The sequence below is a fragment of the Coffea arabica genome, chromosome 4c (assembly GCF_036785885.1).
Source record: "Coffea arabica cultivar ET-39 chromosome 4c, Coffea Arabica ET-39 HiFi, whole genome shotgun sequence".
Taxonomy (NCBI): Eukaryota; Viridiplantae; Streptophyta; class Magnoliopsida; order Gentianales; family Rubiaceae; genus Coffea; species Coffea arabica.
In genome coordinates, this window is record NC_092316.1 from 3,527,619 (window position 1) to 3,547,935 (window position 20,317).

The 20,317-nt window shown below is 33.1% G+C and overlaps 1 protein-coding gene across 1 annotated transcript; it reads left to right on the forward strand.

Annotated features, from left to right (window-relative positions):
* The first annotated feature begins 11,991 nt into the window (after nucleotides 1-11,991).
* LOC113739889 (PTI1-like tyrosine-protein kinase At3g15890) lies at nucleotides 11,992-16,432 on the forward strand. Its single transcript, XM_027267294.2, has 4 exons — nucleotides 11,992-12,617; nucleotides 13,103-13,247; nucleotides 15,168-15,430; nucleotides 15,504-16,432. Exons 1-4 carry the CDS (start codon nucleotides 12,574-12,576, stop codon nucleotides 16,174-16,176), a joined length of 1,125 nt encoding a protein of 374 aa, XP_027123095.2. The 5' UTR covers nucleotides 11,992-12,573; the 3' UTR covers nucleotides 16,177-16,432.
* Nucleotides 16,433-20,317: the final 3,885 nt, after the last annotated feature.

Sequence of the window (20,317 nt, forward strand, 5' to 3'; positions counted from 1 at the left end):
AGAGAGAGAGAGAGAGAACCCAGTAAAGGGACTTTAGCTGCCACTGCTCCTCTGCCTTCTAACAATCCTAAATTCCTTCACGCGCCCTTTCAGAGCGTGGTTAACTTGACCTCATCAAAAGCACGTGTCAGTTCTGAAACAGGTCGGTCCAACTACCTGTCATACACGCTATCCGCCACGTGGATATCGGGATCGGAGACAGTTGCAGTCAAGCGCGAGTGGGTCTTGAGTAACGGCGGGTCCCGGTCGTGAGAAAGATACTTTAGTTTGATAAGCATCGTGATAAGCCAAGTGGCTTGGCGGTGATAAGCTCGCTTACTTATTAGCGGCAAGATTTGCGTGAATCGAAAACATGGAAAATGTAGACGAAAGCATTTCACTTCCTTAAAAAAATTATAACAGCGACGTAACCTGTGCGGTTATGACTTTTTATCAGTGGCGAAGGAGAGGAATTTGCACGGTACATCTAACAAGTACTGTAGCTGATGGACACTACCGAAATGGGTGAAATTCCGTGATGAAAAATGATGTCACTGGTGATGTTGTGGAGGGTCCACTGGATTGACAGATGGGAAAGGACAGAAGTATTATTATTGTTTCTTTCTAAACGATGTAACATATTACTCACTAATAAACTGCAATCCATTGTTAATTATTTGTACAACGTAATTACGAGTAATTATCATTATTTTATACGAGTCTCATATGAACTTTTCCAGGGATTTAGTCAGCAAGTTTCCTTTTTAATTTTTGGGTGAGGGTGCAATGATGACATGAATAGTCAAGCGGTTGTTAAATGAGGTTCGATATTTCCAAAACTAACACAATTTAGTGGAAGGAAAATGAAAACTTGATAAGGCAGGGTTCGGGCCGTTTGGAAGGTAATTTTTTTTATTATTTGTCTAAAATTTTACTGTAATTTACTGTAGAAGTTTTTTAAAAAATTTTTAAAGTGTATTTTTTTTAATATCTTGAAGTGTATAGTTTAAAATTTTTACAATTTTTTTTAAAGTTACTGTAATTAAAATTTTTAAAAAACTTGTAGCAGACAAACTTGAAAAAAAAACTTGACTTCCAAACAAGGTCTCGGTTCTAATTAGTAGTAATTCTGTTCTATTCCAACACGTTGCCAAAGAATTGTACTCCTATGACTGATTATGAAGTTGTATAAATATTTAACCAGGAAGGATACAATTTGTTAGAATGTGTTATTAAAATCTTGAAGGTATTCCCACTAAATTCATGAACTCCACGGCTACAAATTAACCCTCAATAGCCTTGTGCCCTCCTAACACAGTGGAAAAAAATTGTTTTACGTCTTCGACTTTTGTCAAACCTGATGGTTTCCAGGGCGACCAAGTGAAACAAAAGTCTGATTGTTAGGTGGTACTATTTGTTACCTTCTGCCGAATGACATAATCTCGCAGTTTTCACTTTTCAAACCTAAACTAAACTTTCTTCATAATTTTCTAAGCTCATGCATCTTCCCCTATCTTTCTTTATTGCAGCTTTTCTGCACTTTTTTTCGAACTCTCCATCATTACAATCCTTTCAGAAAGGAAAATTTATCAAATTGATCCCTAACATTTACCAAAAATACTTTTTTAGTCCCTAACATATAAAATCAGCCAAAATTATCCCTCACATTTAAATTGTGATCCAATTTGGTCTTAATGCTCATTTTTGCTCATTTCTCCGGCTAAAAATAGCACGCCTCTCTCACGTGATTATATTTTTATGAGCAAAACTGAAAAATTTGTTTCATTACCGATTGAAAGTAAAAGGATAGGGGACCACCAACCCCTTTCACCTTTCTCCCTCAAATTACAGTTTCAAGACCCCCTAAATTGCATCCCCTAATTAACAAGCATAACTTGGAAGTGTAATTCTGCCATAATGAACTTGAGTACTTTGATCAGATGAAAAAGCGCAAGATCTGTTTCCTTGGCCAAATCTTTTTTCATTTCTATTGCTGAAAGGGATCAAATCACAATTCCTGCATCACAGGCCACAAATCCAATCAGATGCTTCATTTGATCATGTAGGCCGTCAAATTTCTCTTGCTGCTGCCTGAAGAGAACTCTCAGGAACCTTACTCCCTCATGGAGTATCTGTATTTGATCCTTCACCAGAACCTAGAAACTGGGAAAATGTTCTTGCAGCTCCATAACATTATACAGGAGACAATCAATAATTTTGGCCAATAGAGTCTTATTCTTCTTCAGCGCTAAAGTGTGTGAGGATCTCGATAACTTTGAAGCTGTCAGGACATGGATATAAGTTTCTCGGACTTGAAGATGAACGGGATCAATCTCCTTGTGTATCAGTTGAGAAATTTGAGATTCCATTTCCTTGCACACTTGTTTCCTCTTGCACCCTTCCAAGGAGATTTCCTTGCACCCTTCCAAAGAATAAATTTCCTTGCACCTCCTCCATTTTACTCTTCAAAGGTCAGCTTCTTCTTCCCAATTTCTTGCTACTGTGTTTTCCCTCTTCAATTTCAATAGGCTAGTGAGGCGATTAGATGAAAGAAAGATGGCTTCTTTCAACCGATAATGAAACGGGTTTTCCAGTTTTGCTCCTAAAAATATGACCACGTGGGAGAAGCATACTATTTTTAACCAGAGAAATGAGAAAAAACGAGCATTATGACCAAATTAGATCACAATTTAAATGTGAGAGACAAATTTGACTGATTTTATATGTTATGAACTAAAAAAATATTTTTGATAAATGTTAGGGACCAATTTGACAAATTTTCCTTTCAGGATAAAATGCTACTCTCATCGCTTTTATTTTTATTGCAGTCCCGTCCTGTGTTCCTCTAAAATAGATCCGTAAAGTACAAATTGAGAAGCACATTTTAAGAAAACGAAAATAGATAATTGAGAGCATAGCATAATGATACACTAGGCATTGTGCCCCGCGAGTTTCGCGGGGTGCCCATTATTGATTGTTTAAGAGTAATGTAAGATTTATTTAATAATTAATGTTTAGAGTGTTTTATATGATAGTAGGTTGGAATAATAAATAGTGGAACAATATATTGGATTAATATATTTATAAATAGATATAGTAATATTGTTGTGATTTGTATTTAATTTTTTAAGAGCAACAGGATGTAAATATTATTTAAATTAATGGAATGTAAATCATTTTTTAAGAGTTGAGATAAATTAATAATTTGAAATAATTTTGATATGTTTATTTTTATATTGTTAAATATAAGTGGAAGTAGAATAAAGAAAATTTAGGGAATAGATTAATTATGATTGTTGGATAAAATCTCTGCTGAAGAGCTACAGATGATAATTGTTTTCATTGAGCAGGGTGAACAGGATGACACTTCCTTCATGTAAGAAGTGTTTTTGTGCGAATATTGACCAACTTTCTGTTATTTCTATTCCTTATAGCTGAAAGATCCATCGAGGTTTAGCATGATAGTAATTGATGACTCCTATGTTGTCTGTTTGTATATGCGAGAGTATATCACCAATGAGTACCTTAGATAGAAAATAGGGAAAAAACGTAGTTGTATTATGAAATGAGAGTAGCAATGTAGTGTATGAATTATATTGATTGGAATGTAATTTGTATGAAACTCACCAAAGATTCAAGATCGTGTGTTAGATAGTGGAAGAGTTTAGTATTAGAAAAACTAAAAGAAAAGAAACATAGTGAAGAATATAAATTCATAAATATAATATATACAAATTAAGAATTTTTAACAATTTGAAATTATAAATTTAGAATCATGTATATGTATTTATTGATCGAATAATTGTTTTTTGAATCAATAAATATTGGATTGATTTATTTTTAAGTATATATATATAAGATACATGTCAAGTACATATGATTTTCATTCATTTGTATTAATACGAAATAGCATAATCAATTTATATATATTGACTGGATACACATAGAATTTGTATTCACTTGCATCTATTAGATGCACGTAGGATTTTTAGCGATTTGCATTTTTTTTCATATTTAATATTTTTGCTAATATATACATTTTGGAGAAAATTAATTAAATTTATATACATTAGATACATGTTAAGTACATATGATTTTTATTGATTTGTATTAATACGAAACAGCATAATTGATTTATATATACTGATTGGATACACATGAAATTTTTATTCATTTGCATATATTAGATGTACGTAGGATTTTTAGGAATTTGCATTTTTTTCATATTTAATGTTTTTGCTAATATATATATTTTTTGAGAAATTTAATAAATAAGTAAATAAACATAAAAAGAAGGCTATTTTATGTATTAGATGTGCATAGCATTTTTAGTGATTTGCGTATTTTTTTAATAGTTAATATTTTTGTCAATATACACTTTAGACAAAAATAATAAATAAGCGAGTTAATAAATAAGCTGATAAATATAAAGAAGGAGAGAAAATTATAAATATAGAAACAGTCTCGAAATTATAATTATTTGATATAAATAACACTTATTATATGTTAATACAAGGCAGTATTATTAATTTTTATATATTAGATATAGGTTAAACACATATAATTTTCATTGATCTGCATTAATACAAAATAGCATAATCGATTTATATATATTGATTAGATACATATAGAATTTTTATTCGTTAGTATGTATTAGATATACAAAGGATTTTTAGTGACCTGCGTAATTTTTTGATATTTAATATTTTTTTTCAATACACACACTTTTGACAAAGTTAATAAATAAGTGAGTTAATAAATAAGCGGATAAATATAAAGAAGGACGGAAAATTATAAACACAGAAATAGTGTCGAAATTATAATTATTTCACATAAATAACACTTGTTATATGTTAATATAAAGTAGTATTATTAATTTATATATATTAGATGCATGGTAATCATATATGATTTTCATTGATCTGCATTAATACAAAACACCATAATCTATTTATATATATTGATATATATTGATTAGATACATATAGAATTTTTATTCGTTTGTATGTATTAGATGTACATAGGATTTTTAGCAACTTGCATTATTTTTTGATATTTAATATGTTTGTGTATATAGCAACCTGCATATTTTTTTGATATTGAATACGAAATAGCATAATTGATTTATATATATTGATTGGATACACATAGAATTTTTATTCATTTGCATATATTAGATGTACGTAGGATTTTTAAGAATTTGTATTTTTTCATATTTAATATTTTTACTAATATATATTTTGGAGAAAATTAATAAATAAGCGAATAAACATAAAAAGAAGGCTATTTTATATATTAGATGTGCATAGCATTTTTAGTGATTTGCGTATTTTTTAATAGTCAATATTTTTGTCAATATACACACTTTCGACAAAATTAATAAATAAGCGAGTTAATAAATAAGCGGATAAATATAAAGAAGGAGAGAAAATTATAAATATAGAAATAGTCTCGAAATTATAATTATTTGATATAAATAACACTTATTATATGTTAATACAAGGCAATATTATTAATTTATATATATTAGATATAGGTTAAACACATATAATTTTCATTGATCTGCATTAATACAAAACAGCATAATCGATTTATATATATTGATTAGATACACATAGAATTTTTATTCGTTAGTATGTCTTAGATATACATAGGATTTTTAGTGACCTGTGTAATTTTTTTGATATTTAATAGTTTTTTAGTCTCGAAAATGCAAAAGCTTTAAATTAATAATTTAGTAGTTAACAAATATTATGGAAGTTACATTTAATAAATATGGAATTTATATACTATTCTATACATATTTGTGTATTAGGTGTACAAATAATTTTTTAGCAGTTCGTATATTTTTTCACAGAATCAACATTTTTGCTAAAATATATATATCTATCTATAGTAAATAATGAATATCGTAATAAATCATAAGAATTACAGCGAAAATGGAAGAGAAAGAAAAGGGCAAAATCGCAACATTTTCATTTTTGCTAATATATATAATGAATATCGTAATAAATCATAACAATTACAGCGAAAGTGGAAGAGAAAGAAAAGGGCAAAATCAGGGAGTAAAGGTAACAATTACAGCTGCGGAAAAGGAGGGAAAAATAAAAGAACAAAATTGGGGAGAAAAGGCAACAGCAGGCAACAGCGCAAGATTGAGGAGAAACAAAAGGACAAAATTGGGGACAAAATTACAGACGTACCAAGCAAAGGGCACAATGGGAACAAAGCAACAAAACAAGCAACAAGGACAAGCGGAAGCAGAAGCAATTGCGGTAGATGGAGCCCGCGAAAAGACGAAAAAGGACAAAATGAGCTGCAAAACCACAACGAAACCGACACAATCAACTATTCATCAGGCTTCGCGGCTTTAAGTAGTTTAAGATTCATCAGGCTTCGCGGCTTTAAGTAGTTTAAGATTTCAGTATATATCTAATATGGAAGGGGTTGATCAGATTAATCTTGGATGAGAATTGTATGCAAAAAAAAAAAAAAGATATTTAATCGATTATCAAAGCAAAAAATTGATTCTATATTGATAAACGTTGAATGTACTTGCCTTCAAGCGAAAAAAAAGGAAAGAAAGAAAGAAAAACTTGGCCCAAGAGAAACATCTATGCAATATATAATATTTGAGTAATGGTAGTTTGTGTAAACACTTTTTGTCATCTTTCGAACTTTTAATTTTATCTTGATAAAAATCTATACAATATATAATGCTAGAGTAATGGTAGTTGCTGTAAACACTTTTTTGTCATTTTTTGAACTTCGATTTTACCTTTATAAAAATTAATTTTTACCCTAATACACATTTTGCTAATATAACTACTTATAACCACTCTAAGTATTGCAACTACCAAATTACTATAATCGTATAATCAAAGTTCTTTCATGAAAAATTTATAGAAATTTTTTGTATGTAACAAACACAATTTACACAAAATTGATTCATTTTAGTTATTTAATTCTTCTGGATTGTGTAAGCACGAGAATATTCACTGACGATACCACTTGACATTGACAGTTAGTAGTCTAATACAAGAGAATGGGCCTTAGGCCTAATTTGAGCCAATGTTACATTGACTTGGGAGCCCAGACTACAAAGTTTCCTAAGGGTTGACCAGTTGATCACTTTGTGGGCATTAGCTGGACTTGGATATTTTCTGGTTCGACCCAAATCTAGTAATAGACCAATGAGACATGTCCATTAGTAATAGTGAGCGAAACATAGGCCCCCCGGTCCGCACCACCAAAAGTCCCCAGGCCATAACCCTGAGCCTAAGACCACAAACGACCCGAGGTCAGTTGAGTGTCTGTCTGTGTGTCTATATATATATATATATAGAGAGAGAGAGAGAGAGAGAGAGAGAAGTTTTGAGAGTTTCATTAGAAAATAGTTATGATTTTTTTAAATATAGTGTATGTGAAGTAAAATAATAATTAAATGACATGTTAACGACATACTTCTAAAAACCAACAATCCGAACATTTAGGCCACATTTGATCACTTGGGATCCTCGGTGACATGTTTTCTATGCCAACCCAATGCCACCAACAGTGTTACGTCAAGTGTCTTGTTATTAATTACACTTTAATTTTCTAATAATTCAACTTGGTTTGATTTAACACAAATATAAATAATAACAAGACACTTGGCGCAATACTATTGGTGGCATTGAGTTGGCATAGAAAACATGTCACCGAGGTTCCCAAGTGACATTTGATCATTTACTATGCCTGAAATTAGCGAAGTTAATGCAACCATGTACCCAATTTCTTTAGGCTATATGCACGAATGGTGCAACTTGAGAACGGATTGCTAACTTTAAGTTTTGTCATGAATTACCAGACTTTTGTCTTGTGATAGTTTTTTTTTTTTTTTTTGTCTTGTGATAGTTGACTCTTAAAAAATTTGGCAACATACCATACCATAGCCACATCTTTGGTCCAGCGCAGCAATGAGCTGTGATCCCTAGCCTAATCAAAATGAGCTGTAACTCAAATGTACACATGAGCTGTGACAAACAAAGCCACACTACACTGCAGAGGGTCTAGATCATGAGCTGTGTTTAAACGGACTCAACCTAAATCTCTAATCCAGCAGATGTCATAGTGTTTGGTAATTTCTGAAAAGAACAAAACACAACCCCTGGCACCATGCAAAACTTGTATGAAGTTCCAACCAGTCCTTTAGTTCACTCCTACCTGCTGCTGCGCTGCGTGCTGGCTTCAAAATTTATATGAACTGCTGCAACAATATCCCATTCACAGTTCACAAAGAGAGAGAAAAAAAAAAGGAAGGTCATAAGAAGACAAGTAGCTGAGTGAATGTGCATGAGAAGTGGGCATTAGCTGTTGTAATCCCTCTTTAGTAGTGGCTGCATTAATTTTTAATCTCTGGATGTTAAGTAGTGGCACTAACCATGAACAAGTCTCTACCATCGGCTGTCAACTTATCTCACCATTGTTCTCTGACATCAATGATTTGTAGGCGTACCAATTGGTACCAACTGGAGATTGGGCAATCATCAAATTTTGAATCATTTTCTTCAGCCGCACATAAGGTGTTGTCCTCGCTGCAGAAGTAGTTCCCCAAGGTTAAAATTTGAATCTCAAACATGCACTTCTTAGGGTTATTCTTTTTAAATCTAGAACTCCTAACCAACATGGCTACATGGGTTACAGTAGAGTCAAGTCGAGTTAAATCGAACTCGAGCTAAAAAAAATTGAACTCTAATTCGAGTATTACATTACTCAAATTTATCTTGAGTTAAAAAATTTGGATTCAAATTCGAGTTCAAACTTGTCGAAAGCGCGTGTATATGAAGCTTAATTGAGTCTAATTGAGTTTTTAAAACATATAAATTTATATTTTGTATAATTTTATTTTAAACAAGGGATATAGTAGACATTTTATACTAATAAATAATATATATGCGCGTGTATATGAAGTTCGACAAACTTTCAAACTTCACATACTAGGATCAAACTATAATCGTCAAGCAGTTCAATCTGCTGAAACTCGAGTATGAACTTGATTAACATGAGTTCAACGTCGAGTTTTGACCAAGTAAACTCGTGATCTATTCAATTAAATTTGACTAATTTGCACCTCTACTAACCAGCAATTCTCTACATTTTATCTGGTACAGAAGTTGTGTAGCGTTGCATTCTTGTGATGTAGAAGTTAGTACCGTTTCTCTTCCACTAACTTGTAGCCAGCTGTAGGATTGGTGTAGATGTTGCTGGTTGGAAAAAAAAAAGAACATTATTAGCGGAGCACTGCTAAGTAGTGTTTCATTTTCATTTTCTTGATAAACAAAAGTACTAATTCATACTGTATAAGAGCTCTACAATTCCACGACGTGATCCATTTATGAATCAACAACGGTGCAACATTTTTGTTCCAACACAGGAGCAACGGTAAATCTGCTGTGCTAGAGTTAAATCTTCCATAACTGTCGCATATGAGGATTGCCCTGTGATTTTCGTGGACTACGGCCTCTGCAAGGAACTCACAAAAGTGAAATGTTGCCTACGTTGAACCACTAGAAAACACACGACAGGAAATTGAAAAAAAAAAAAAAAATGTAGGCGAGAACATCTTTCAGGTTGGAGCCTGGAGGAGCGATGTTGATATTTTGAATCTGTACGCGTATGGACAAGGAGAATGAAGAAAGATAAACAAACAGGGATATCCAATGCTTTTGATTTATTGGCTTGGTATGGAGTTTTCAACGCAAAATAACTCCCAGGACGACAAAGTCGGCTTCGTCGGTGACTTTTTCCTGCCTTCGTTTCTTGATATGGTTCTGCATTATTATCGACTTTTCCTTTGATTTTTAACACTACTGTATCCTTAATGATTTAAATACAAGTTTATACTGAGAAACACTTGAGATCTTCGATGACATGTTTTCTATGACAATTTAATGCCACTTATAATATTGGGTCAAGAATCTTGTCAGAAAACATGTCACCGACTAAGAAATGGCTAAATTGGCCACGTCTATCACAAATGTGAAAGCTAGCGTCAGAAATTTGCAAAATGGTACTTGGACGACCATTTTGTAAGCTCTATCTCCTTTTTATTCCCCCCCCTCCCAAAAATCGCAACGGATCTTCTGTCCCACACTCTGTGCCACTCTCTGTGCCACTTTTTATTATATTGCTATTTCTCCTTCACAAACATCATGTTTTAATTCTTTTTAATTTCCTTATGATCCAATAACTATTAATTGAGTAATACACAAAATTTAACAAACTCAAAAAGTCAAAATGCATAAAAAAATGAGATTTTTATGAATTTTCTGCTGTATTTTTTAATTTTCTATTATATATTAGCTTTTTGAAACTGTTGTATTTATTTTTTATTCAATTAATAGTTATTGGATCATAAAGAAATAAAAAGAAATTAAAACATGATATTTGTGAAGGAGAAATAGCAATATAATAAAAAGTGGGACAGAAAGTGGCACAATGTGTGGGACAGAAGATCCGTTGCGCAAAAAAACAGCCACAAACACAACCACCACAAAAAAAAAAAAAAAAAACCAATTCCAAGCCTAAGCTCTTGTCAAGAAGAGCCGCATGAACAATAGCAAAAAAACTACTTAAGACCATAATTTGAAAACTATTGAGGAGACATCATCAATATTAGTTTTGTGACCCTTTGCATATCTGGGACCAGCCTTTTTGAAAGGTAGGTGTCTTTTAGTTTCTTAATTATTGCAACTACTCTACTTTCAATTAAACTAGCGCTCAAGTTCTGTCTGTTCTGTTCTAATTCAACGGTCAATTTTAAAAAAAAAAATTCAATCACATAATTAATGAGTTCTTTTTATTTTATAATTTTTAAGGGTAGTGCTTAGACGAATATGCTCAGTGTATTCCCTGTACTTCAATGGCAATATAGAACTTTTATTGGGCATGTGGCAATATATATAGAACTTATACTATGAATAATCAAAGAAAGATACATGCAAATCTCAGGTCATGCAAATTTCTGACTAATTAAGCAACTCCCACCATTTTCACGACTTTATTTCTTTCTTGAATGAAGAGATGCAAGTTATGCAACCCTATACAATTGTTTGTTGTTCTTGCTGGACACCATCTGAAAGCGCATACAATCTGATACTATATCTTTACGAGTTTGTCAAGTTATTGCTGCAAATTGAAAATTATTGGGATACCTTTCCTATCTAGACCGGGATGCCTAATCAAATGACGTTGAAAAAGAAAAAAGTGACCCAAAATTCTGGATTCACGGTTTGCCTTTCAACCTTTGGGTCTGTGTCTTAACGGTTTGAACTCAGGCTTCAATCTTCAAATTTTAATGACTTTTAAGAGTTGGGACAAAAGATCCCACTACTATTAAAGTAGATCTTTGCTTCGTTAAGTGCGTATGAAGTAGTATTAAGAAAACAGTTCAGGCCGTAGTTTTAGAACTCTGCTAACAACACAGTTGTGTGTTCTTTCTTTTGATGGTAGACAATTTACAGTTTCCTTCGATCTGGATTCAAGCTAAATCACACTCTTGGAAGATCTGGATGGAGCAGTGCACATTACACAATGGTGGATAACAGCACGAACTGCTATATTAATGCAACCAATAAACTCAAATAAATCCTCGATCTCCCAAAAAGTTAAGAAAAGAGTCCACTAACTTCTAATGCTCCCCATCTTCAATCTGACAACACTTCCATAAAAAAGTGAAAGAACCAACAGCAACCCAACAACCATACATCCATGACACGACCATACAGGAGACTCAAGACTTACCTATAGCCCTCATTTCTTACACTCTTACATTTACTCCCATGTGCTTTCCCCCCGTATCAAAACAGACTTTGAACACAAAAAATTTCTATAATAGTATCAGAAAGCAAACCTTGAATCATTCTATAACATTTTTTTTATTGTAATATGACATAAACAAGATAGAAGATAATTAAAAATATTTTTTATTGTTTCTTCTAAGTCATTTACTGCACATTCGCATCTCCGAGATTTTGGTAGTTAGCAGTAGATTTCAACTTGTACATCAGGGAATTGTTTTTTTTAATTTATAAAATTGCAGTTCTTGCGCGACATTCGCCTTTTAAGACTTCTTTTTTCTGCTTGCAACATATGTCAGCAGCCAGCTACTAGCCCCACGAAAACTAACCAAGAACCTTTACGTTTGGCATCTCTTTCTTTTCCTTCCCACTCGTCAACAGATGCACCTAAACAGGACTATAGCTTAACCCTTTTTTTGGTCTGTGCAGTTTTTATTTTTGCGTCCCTCAAGCTTCTTCATCAAGAGATTAAAGTGAGAAAAAGGAAAAGAATTGCTTGGATTTGAAGGGATTGTTTGGCTGTTACAAAAGGGGGAAGGAATAGCTTCAAGTTCGATTTTTTATTTCTAAACTTCACTTCAGTTGGGCAGTGGTTAGAGACACACATAGAGTTAAAGCTCATGGCCTTTTGCTTTCTGAGGTGTTCTGGAGATATGGGTTTTTTGCCATTTTTGAAGGGTTGCTGTTTGAATTGACAAATTTGAAGTTTGGAGACAGAAGGTGAACTGTGCTGCTGGGGTTTTAGTATTGTCAAATGGCTTTTCCCTCCATCTTTTGTTGTGTTAAGGGCTCCGATCGGTAGGTGCAGTAATTATATTAGTTGATCAGTTCTATTGCTACTAATTTTTAGCTTAATTTTACCGGTTTATGCATCTTGATCTATTTTTAGGTCAGTTTATCTTTGGAATTTTTTGCTGTTTCAGGAGTTTTTATGAGATTTTAGGGAAAGACACGATTTTTATTCACCGGGTAATTTATTCAGTTTTGAGCTGCCAAGATTTTTTTTAATTATTATTTTGGGGAGTAACAGATTCACGTTATTCAGTTTTTATCCTTGTGGGAGTAACAGCCATCCAGCATTTGCTGCTTATTTACTAAACTTCCGAGTTAAGTGACCTAAAGTTGAAGCTTTTGGTTCTATTGGTATAACGTGAACTTCTTTGGTTGACGGAAGTAATTTATTCCCCAATTCCCTAACATCTATTTGAATCATTTAAGGTGCCAAAACGGGATCTTTTCCTTTTCTTAATTTTTTCTGATTGGTGGAGTACATGATTGCACAGAAAAGATCAAAGGAAGAAGCAAGCATGGAGGATTTTTTCTTTGAAGGAGTTGCACTCGGCTACCAACAATTTCAACTATGACAACAAGCTTGGAGAAGGAGGATTTGGCAGTGTATACTGGGGCCAATTGTGGGATGGTTCTCAGGTAAAGTTAGAACCTGTCATCCCATTAATGTTTATTCAGAAGTTTCTTGTAGTTGAAAACTGAAATAGATTCTCTTAGTTGTCCTAATTGAATGTTTAATAAGAAAACTGAAAATATGGATACACGAGTAGATAGAGGCGCTCCTAGTACTCTTAGTGCAACTATGGGCCTGACATGCCCCAATGAGAAGGTTAATGTTAAGGTTCAGAGGTGCTCTTCAAGGGAGGCCTTTTTATTAGATTAAAAAGCTAGTGTTTTACCTTCCTTTGTTGCTGTAGTGATGATTTCTGGGCTGCATCTTATATACTATTGTAGCTTCAAAAGCATTAGACACTTCTGGGGAGTTTGAATTGCAATCTCACTGATCAGATCTGCAGGTAGGTCAGAGGTTGTAGTTTTTTGGAACCAGTTTTGTACTCTGATAGTGATTAGATCATTAAGTGCTTTGGTGGCAATAGGATTTGAGGTTCACCTGTGTCTGATCAAGTCTGAGCCTTTGGTCAAGTGCAGAAACATTAGTGATGTTCAAAGTATATTGGACGATTCATGGCCTAGACTTGATTCTCAGGACTCTTGGTGAATCGTGTTTGGATTGCACTTTTCTGGATTTTTTGTAGAAAATATACTATAGCGATTTGATGTATATGAGGTAAAAAAGTGATTGAAAAATGTGTTCGTGAAAAACGTAGAGATTTTTTGGTGGAAAATCCCTTTCCAAACAAGGCCGATAAGAGAATAAATTTAAGAGTTTTATTCTGCCTATGTCAGTTGCAAGGATTGTTCAGTAGTAACTCTTCACTCACAGTATACTTTTCTCTGAATGTCAACTGAAACTTTTAAATTGTATATTTGGGCAGACAAGAATTGTAAAATCATATCAAAAGTTACTGTTGTATGAGCTTGACAGGGAAATACTAGCATTCAGTCTTGAACAGGAGTAGCATTTGTCACACTGGTCATGAGTGACTATTGTGTGTTTTTAAGAAATTGTTTTTGGCAGTTAGTTATGGAAGCAGGAAATACAATCTTCGAACTTGTTTTTCACGAGAACGCTCTAGTAAGCACAGAGACTTCCTGGAGGGACGAAACTAGGTGCCTCACTGGCTGATCCTGACGCTTTGAATTCAATTCCAGATAATCAGAAAACGTTGGGGATAGACTGTGCCACGTAATTTCTCGGGTGTGTTGGAGCTCCTTTTACAAAAATTTAAAGGTTCTGAGATCATATTTCCTATCGTGTGCCTCGTATTAGGCCGTGTTTTACAAACGTGCTTTGAACTTGGGTAACTGCTAGGACATGTTGGGGCACCTCTAACCAGAAATGTCAAATAGGTTCTAAGATGATATCTTCTAATATGTACCTCATATTAGTCAACAATTTGCAAACGTATTCTGGAATTGGGTAACTGGTGTAGCAATTGGAGTTTGCTTTTCTAGTGAAATAGCGTTTTATCTAATTTCATTACTTCTTTTACTCAAAGATGTGGATATGTTCCTGTAACATTTGGGTGTCTGAACAAATTACTCAGGTCACTTGTTTGTTCCCTTTCATAACTGTTGTGTATTATTTTCTTTACCATCTTTTGGAAAACTTGCGTCTGGGACATTATTACTTTTTATTAGGAAATAAGCAGATGTATTATGATTATCTTTGTATTAGTGCATATGGTTTAATGATATCCAACTTGTCCCTTTGGACACTGACCTTTTATGAACTAATTTTTTTGACTAAACTCTTTCTTGCTCTTCCATGTTTCCTGCTGCCCGAGTTTCATGTCTGCTTGTACTTAAGCATGTTTTTGAGTGACAAGAGAAGCTTGCTAATTCTTCTTTTGCTTCTCTGCGTAATCTAGAATCTTTCCTGACTAGTACTCATGGAATAGAAAAGAGACCAGATTTCATGATTGCCTATTTTTACAGATTGCGGTCAAAAGGTTGAAGGTGTGGAGCAACAAAGCAGAGATGGAATTTGCAGTTGAAGTTGAGATACTGGCCAGAGTACGGCATGAGAATTTGCTGAGCTTACGTGGCTATTGTGCTGAAGGGCAAGAGCGGCTGATCGTGTATGACTATATGCCTAATTTGAGCTTACTTTCTCATCTTCACGGGCAGCATTCAGCTGAATGCCTTCTTGATTGGAACCGACGAATGAACATAGCCATTGGGTCTGCTGAGGGAATTGCGTAAGTATTGAGCACCAGCATACCTCTTGTCATCCTTTACTTTTAGTTTTGCTGACCTCCTACTGCATTCCAGCTATCTGCACCACCATGCAACTCCACATATTATTCATAGAGATGTCAAAGCGAGCAATGTATTGCTTGATTCTGACTTTCAAGCACGAGTGGCTGATTTTGGATTTGCCAAGTTCATCCCCGACGGTGCAACACATGTAACCACCAGGGTTAAGGGTACGCTAGGTTACCTTGCACCAGAATATGCAATGTTAGGAAAGGCATCAGAGAGCTGTGATGTTTACAGTTTCGGTATTCTTTTGCTTGAGCTTGCTAGTGGAAAGAAGCCCATTGAGAAACTTAATGCAACAACAAAGCGCACAATCACAGATTGGGCTTTGCCTTTGGCATGTGAGAGTAAGTTTGGTGAGCTTGCAGACGCAAAACTCAAGGGGAACTATGTGGAGGAAGAGTTGAAAAGGGTTGTCTTTGTTGCCCTCATTTGTGCTCAGAATAGGCCTGAGAAGAGACCAACGATGCTTGAGGTTGTTGACCTGCTGAAAGGAGACTCTGAAGAGAAGTTTGTTGCTCTAGAAAATGACGAGATGTTCAAGAATACTCGGCCTGCGGACTATAATGATGGCTTATCAGGTGCAGAAGACAGCTCAGACTTCATCTCGGAGGAAAAAGATGTTAAGCAAGAAGGTGAAAAGGTCAAAGAACAAAAGGAAGAAATTGAAAAGGTTGACGGCTAGCCTCAGATTTCTGCTGCAGCCTGAAATATTCACCATGGCTTGTGGAAATTGGATTTTGAGTGGGTTGTGTTTGAACAGATGATACAGATATCCATTATATAGTTTTAGGAACGATACTGGCTGTTAAAGCTTTAGATGATTTCAGTGTGTTATGAGGTGGAAAAGTATTGTTTATCATTCTTTTTCTATTATGCAACTGTTCCAAAAAAATTGTGGAATTTCTTATTTAATGCTTGCTGCTGCTTCTTTTTTGTCATTTGTTCAGTACTTTCTCTTGTCTTCTACTTGCTACAATTTTGATACCATATCATTAGCATTAAACGGCCAAAAAAAAAAAACTCACAAAATTGGGTCCAGTCCATTTTGAAGCTTTAGGCTATTATAGGAGCCGTCAGCACATATATAAAAAACACTAGATTTGGATTTGTAATGTTATATCATTTCTTTATATAAATTGTTCATTAACACTCAAAGCACCATTATGTGGAGTTCTGTCCCAGGCTCCAGAGGAACAGGTGGTGCATGATGTTGCAAGGCTGCTTGCAAAGAAAGGTTACATATTAAACTGCAAAGACAAATTGATATATGCAAGCTAATTGATAGGTTTAAGATTCTTTCCTTCTAGCTTCTATTTGTACTTCCTTGGAAATCTGGAGATTTAGTTTTGACTAGTGTTGTTCAGAGTGGTGAAAAAGGGGGTGCTACTTTTACTTGCATGCTTGTCAATCTAACCCAAAGTATTGAAAAATAGTCGTCAGATTCTAAAAAACAAGAAAGTGTGCAGCAGAATTAAGGGATACCTTTATGGTAGGAACGCTTGGACCGTGCCTATGGTAGGAAGGCCTGCAGAAAGTGACATGTGTTGCAGTTGGATGAATTGTAAACGGAGACGTTAACCTGTGGAAGATCGCGTGGAGAGCAAACATTAATTTTTTGTCTGTGGCTGCAAGCAAAAAAGCACACGTTTGGACTTCCTTTTTCCAATGTAGTAGGTTGGGTCAGGGAAGGATAATTGCAGGTCAGAACCACTGGCATTTATGCATTTGCAAATCTACCCGTTAGTAATGGAAAAATGCTGCAAATGCCTGCGACCAAAAAATATGCGTAAAGAAGGTACCGAAGTTTTAACAAATAATAAATGAAAATCTCACAAGTGTGGAGGATAATAACTTGGAAGAAAGAAGGAAAAGTGGAGCAAAGGTAAACGTAGTAGTTCTGTGGTAATGCGAAACACAAAGGGATTGAAGGCTTCATTATATTTATATACATATATAAATTTAGTACCCAAGTGTTCAGTTTAAGCATCCGGAAAAATGGTGCCATAACTATCATTATGGTAAACAAAACAGTGTTAGACATGATGTAATAGATTATAAAAATTTTAGCGACCATTTGATTACCCATTGGACCTAGCCTCTTGGATAGGATTATGGATAAAAATAAGGAAGTAAGTTTCTCATCTAAAATAGTAAGTTAACGTAATAAATTAGTAACTTTTACAGTCGAAAAGGTAAATTGAAAGTAATATGAAACATACTTTTAAAAGAGATAAATTACAATTTTATATCTCAAATATACTTTTGAGGGAGTAAGTTTATTTGAAGTAAAAGTATGTTTTTATACATAAATAGTGATTTTTATTTATAACATAGTCAATTTGATTAATGACAAAAACATGCTAATTTATGGCAAAAATATTCTATTATACTAAAAAAACTTATACCAAGCCCATATTTTTTGTGTTATTTGAAATAATACTAAAATGTATTATTAATGATTGAAACTGAGTACCTTACTTAGTAAGTACTGTTAATATACTTGTATACATACTTGATCTTATGTGAATAAATAAGTATTTTTGAAATTTATAGGGAAATAAATTTTTCCTTTTGCAGTTTAAAAAAAAGTAAGCAAAAATCTTTTTTTCCGGAGCACAAAAATTCACATGTCAAAATAGTTGGTCTAAAAGGGAAAGAAACATCTGAATATCATTATTTAAAGTATCAAATAAATTAGATGTAAAATGCTCGTTAAAAACAGGTATCTTGACATAAAGAGCGGCCATTTACGAGAAAAGTTATTATTCATAAAAATAGCAACTCTTTACGATTTTCTTACCAGTTGTCCAACATATGAGCAAAGTGACAATAATTAAAATAGTATTTTTTTCAATTCATACATATTTTCATTAATTTTGTTTGCATTTAAAAAAATTAATGAAAATCTTTTATCAGAAAGCACATAAGTTAAAAGGAATGGTCTAAAAGGGAAAGGAATAGCAGATACGTACCGTACTTGTAGTTCACGTTCGAAGGACTACAATGCTGTTTTTTAAAAAAAACCCGAAAAATATCTAATCCAAACGAAACCGATTCTTCATTATTTAAAATACCAAATATGTGGTTGTGTTTTAACTGTTATCCATTGGTATCTTAAAGTATCATTTTTTCATCAAATACCACCTCTTTAACACCCATTTTTCCATAAATAAATTTATTTATCAGATAAAATACATAAAAATTCGTTTTCCAATAAAACACTAGTTCTTTATAACTTTCCTCCATTATAAGAACAGAGTACCCATTTTCCTATAAACAAACTTATTTATCGGATAAAATAAAAATAAACCCGTTTTGCAATAAAACACTAACTCTTTATGGCTATCCTCCGTTATAACAAAAGAGTACCCATTTGTAGGCAAAAAATAAATTTGTATATCAGATAAAATAGAAAATAAAACCCTTTTTTGGGCAAAAATTTCAAGTCTTTATGGCATTCCTCCATTATAGCAAAAAAGTACCCATTTTGGAGGTGAAAAACAAATTTGTTTATGGGATAAAATAAAAATTGAACCCATTTTCGAATAAAACACCAGTTCTTTACGGCTTTTCTCCACTACAACAAAATAGTACCCATTTTGGAGGCGAAAAACAAATTTATATATCGGATAAAATTTAAAAAATGGTGTGTTTTTCAACAAAACAGCAATTCTTTATGGCTTTTTTCCATTATAACAAAAGAGTACCCATTTTGAACGCGTTTGACAAATTTGTTAACGGTTAGTTATTACTATGAGCAATGTGGTAAGTGTGAGATGTGAATGTAAGTAATAACTGTTAGTTATTACTATCAGTAAAGTCAGCAGTAAATGTGAGATATTAATTGAATTTTGCAGATATCATTTTACATGGGTGATTATTATTTGCTAGTTAAAATTTAGGAGTTTTAATTTTATGGGTTAATGGGGAAAACGTGAGGGAAATGTGGAAAAAACATGAGCATGATTATAGGATTTGTCCGAGCAGTTATAGGATTAGTTGTGAGATAAACATTTCTTAATTTTAGAAATGTAAAATTCTAATAAAATAGTATTCAGATTTTTGACAATTTGGAAAGCTCCTTATCCAAAATTCTCTCTGCAATACATATAGATAGACATAAATGTCTTTTTTTTAGTAGTTGAATCTCATATTCGTGAACTATCTGCAGAAAAAAAAATAAAATTCTAGACTATACTAATTTTGTTATTCCAACTTTGTTATTCTTATTATTGTATTAATTGTTACACTATTTCTCTCATTTTGTTAGGTCTACATTAATACAAGTTTAATTCTTATTATGTCTCGTATCTCAGAAAATACATATTATCCTATTCAGGTGGATACATCCAACAAATAATCAAATTGATGCTAAAAATTTCGAATGAATAAGTTGCTTTTGCATAACGGTTGTAAAGGTTTCTTAAGACTTTATGAATTAGATGTCTTGCGTTTGAAAAAAGAATTTCTAGCATATTTTTGTATTGGAAATTGAGTTAAAACTTGCTATAGGTTACTTTCTTGTATTTCAATTTTATCTTAAAGGGTAATTTGCTGTTCAACCTAATTTTATTTTGATTTTATCCAACTAATAAATTAACTTATGAAAATAGATAATTTATGGAAGAAAGCCATAAGTAGCTGGTGCTTCATTGAAAAATAGATTTATTTTTATTTTATTTAATAAATAAATTTGTTTATGAAAAATGGGTATTCTGTTCTTATAATGGAGGAAAGTCATAAAGAACTAGTGTTTTATTGAAAAACAGATTTATTTTTATTTTATCCGACAAATAATTTTTTTTGAAACAATGGGTACTCTG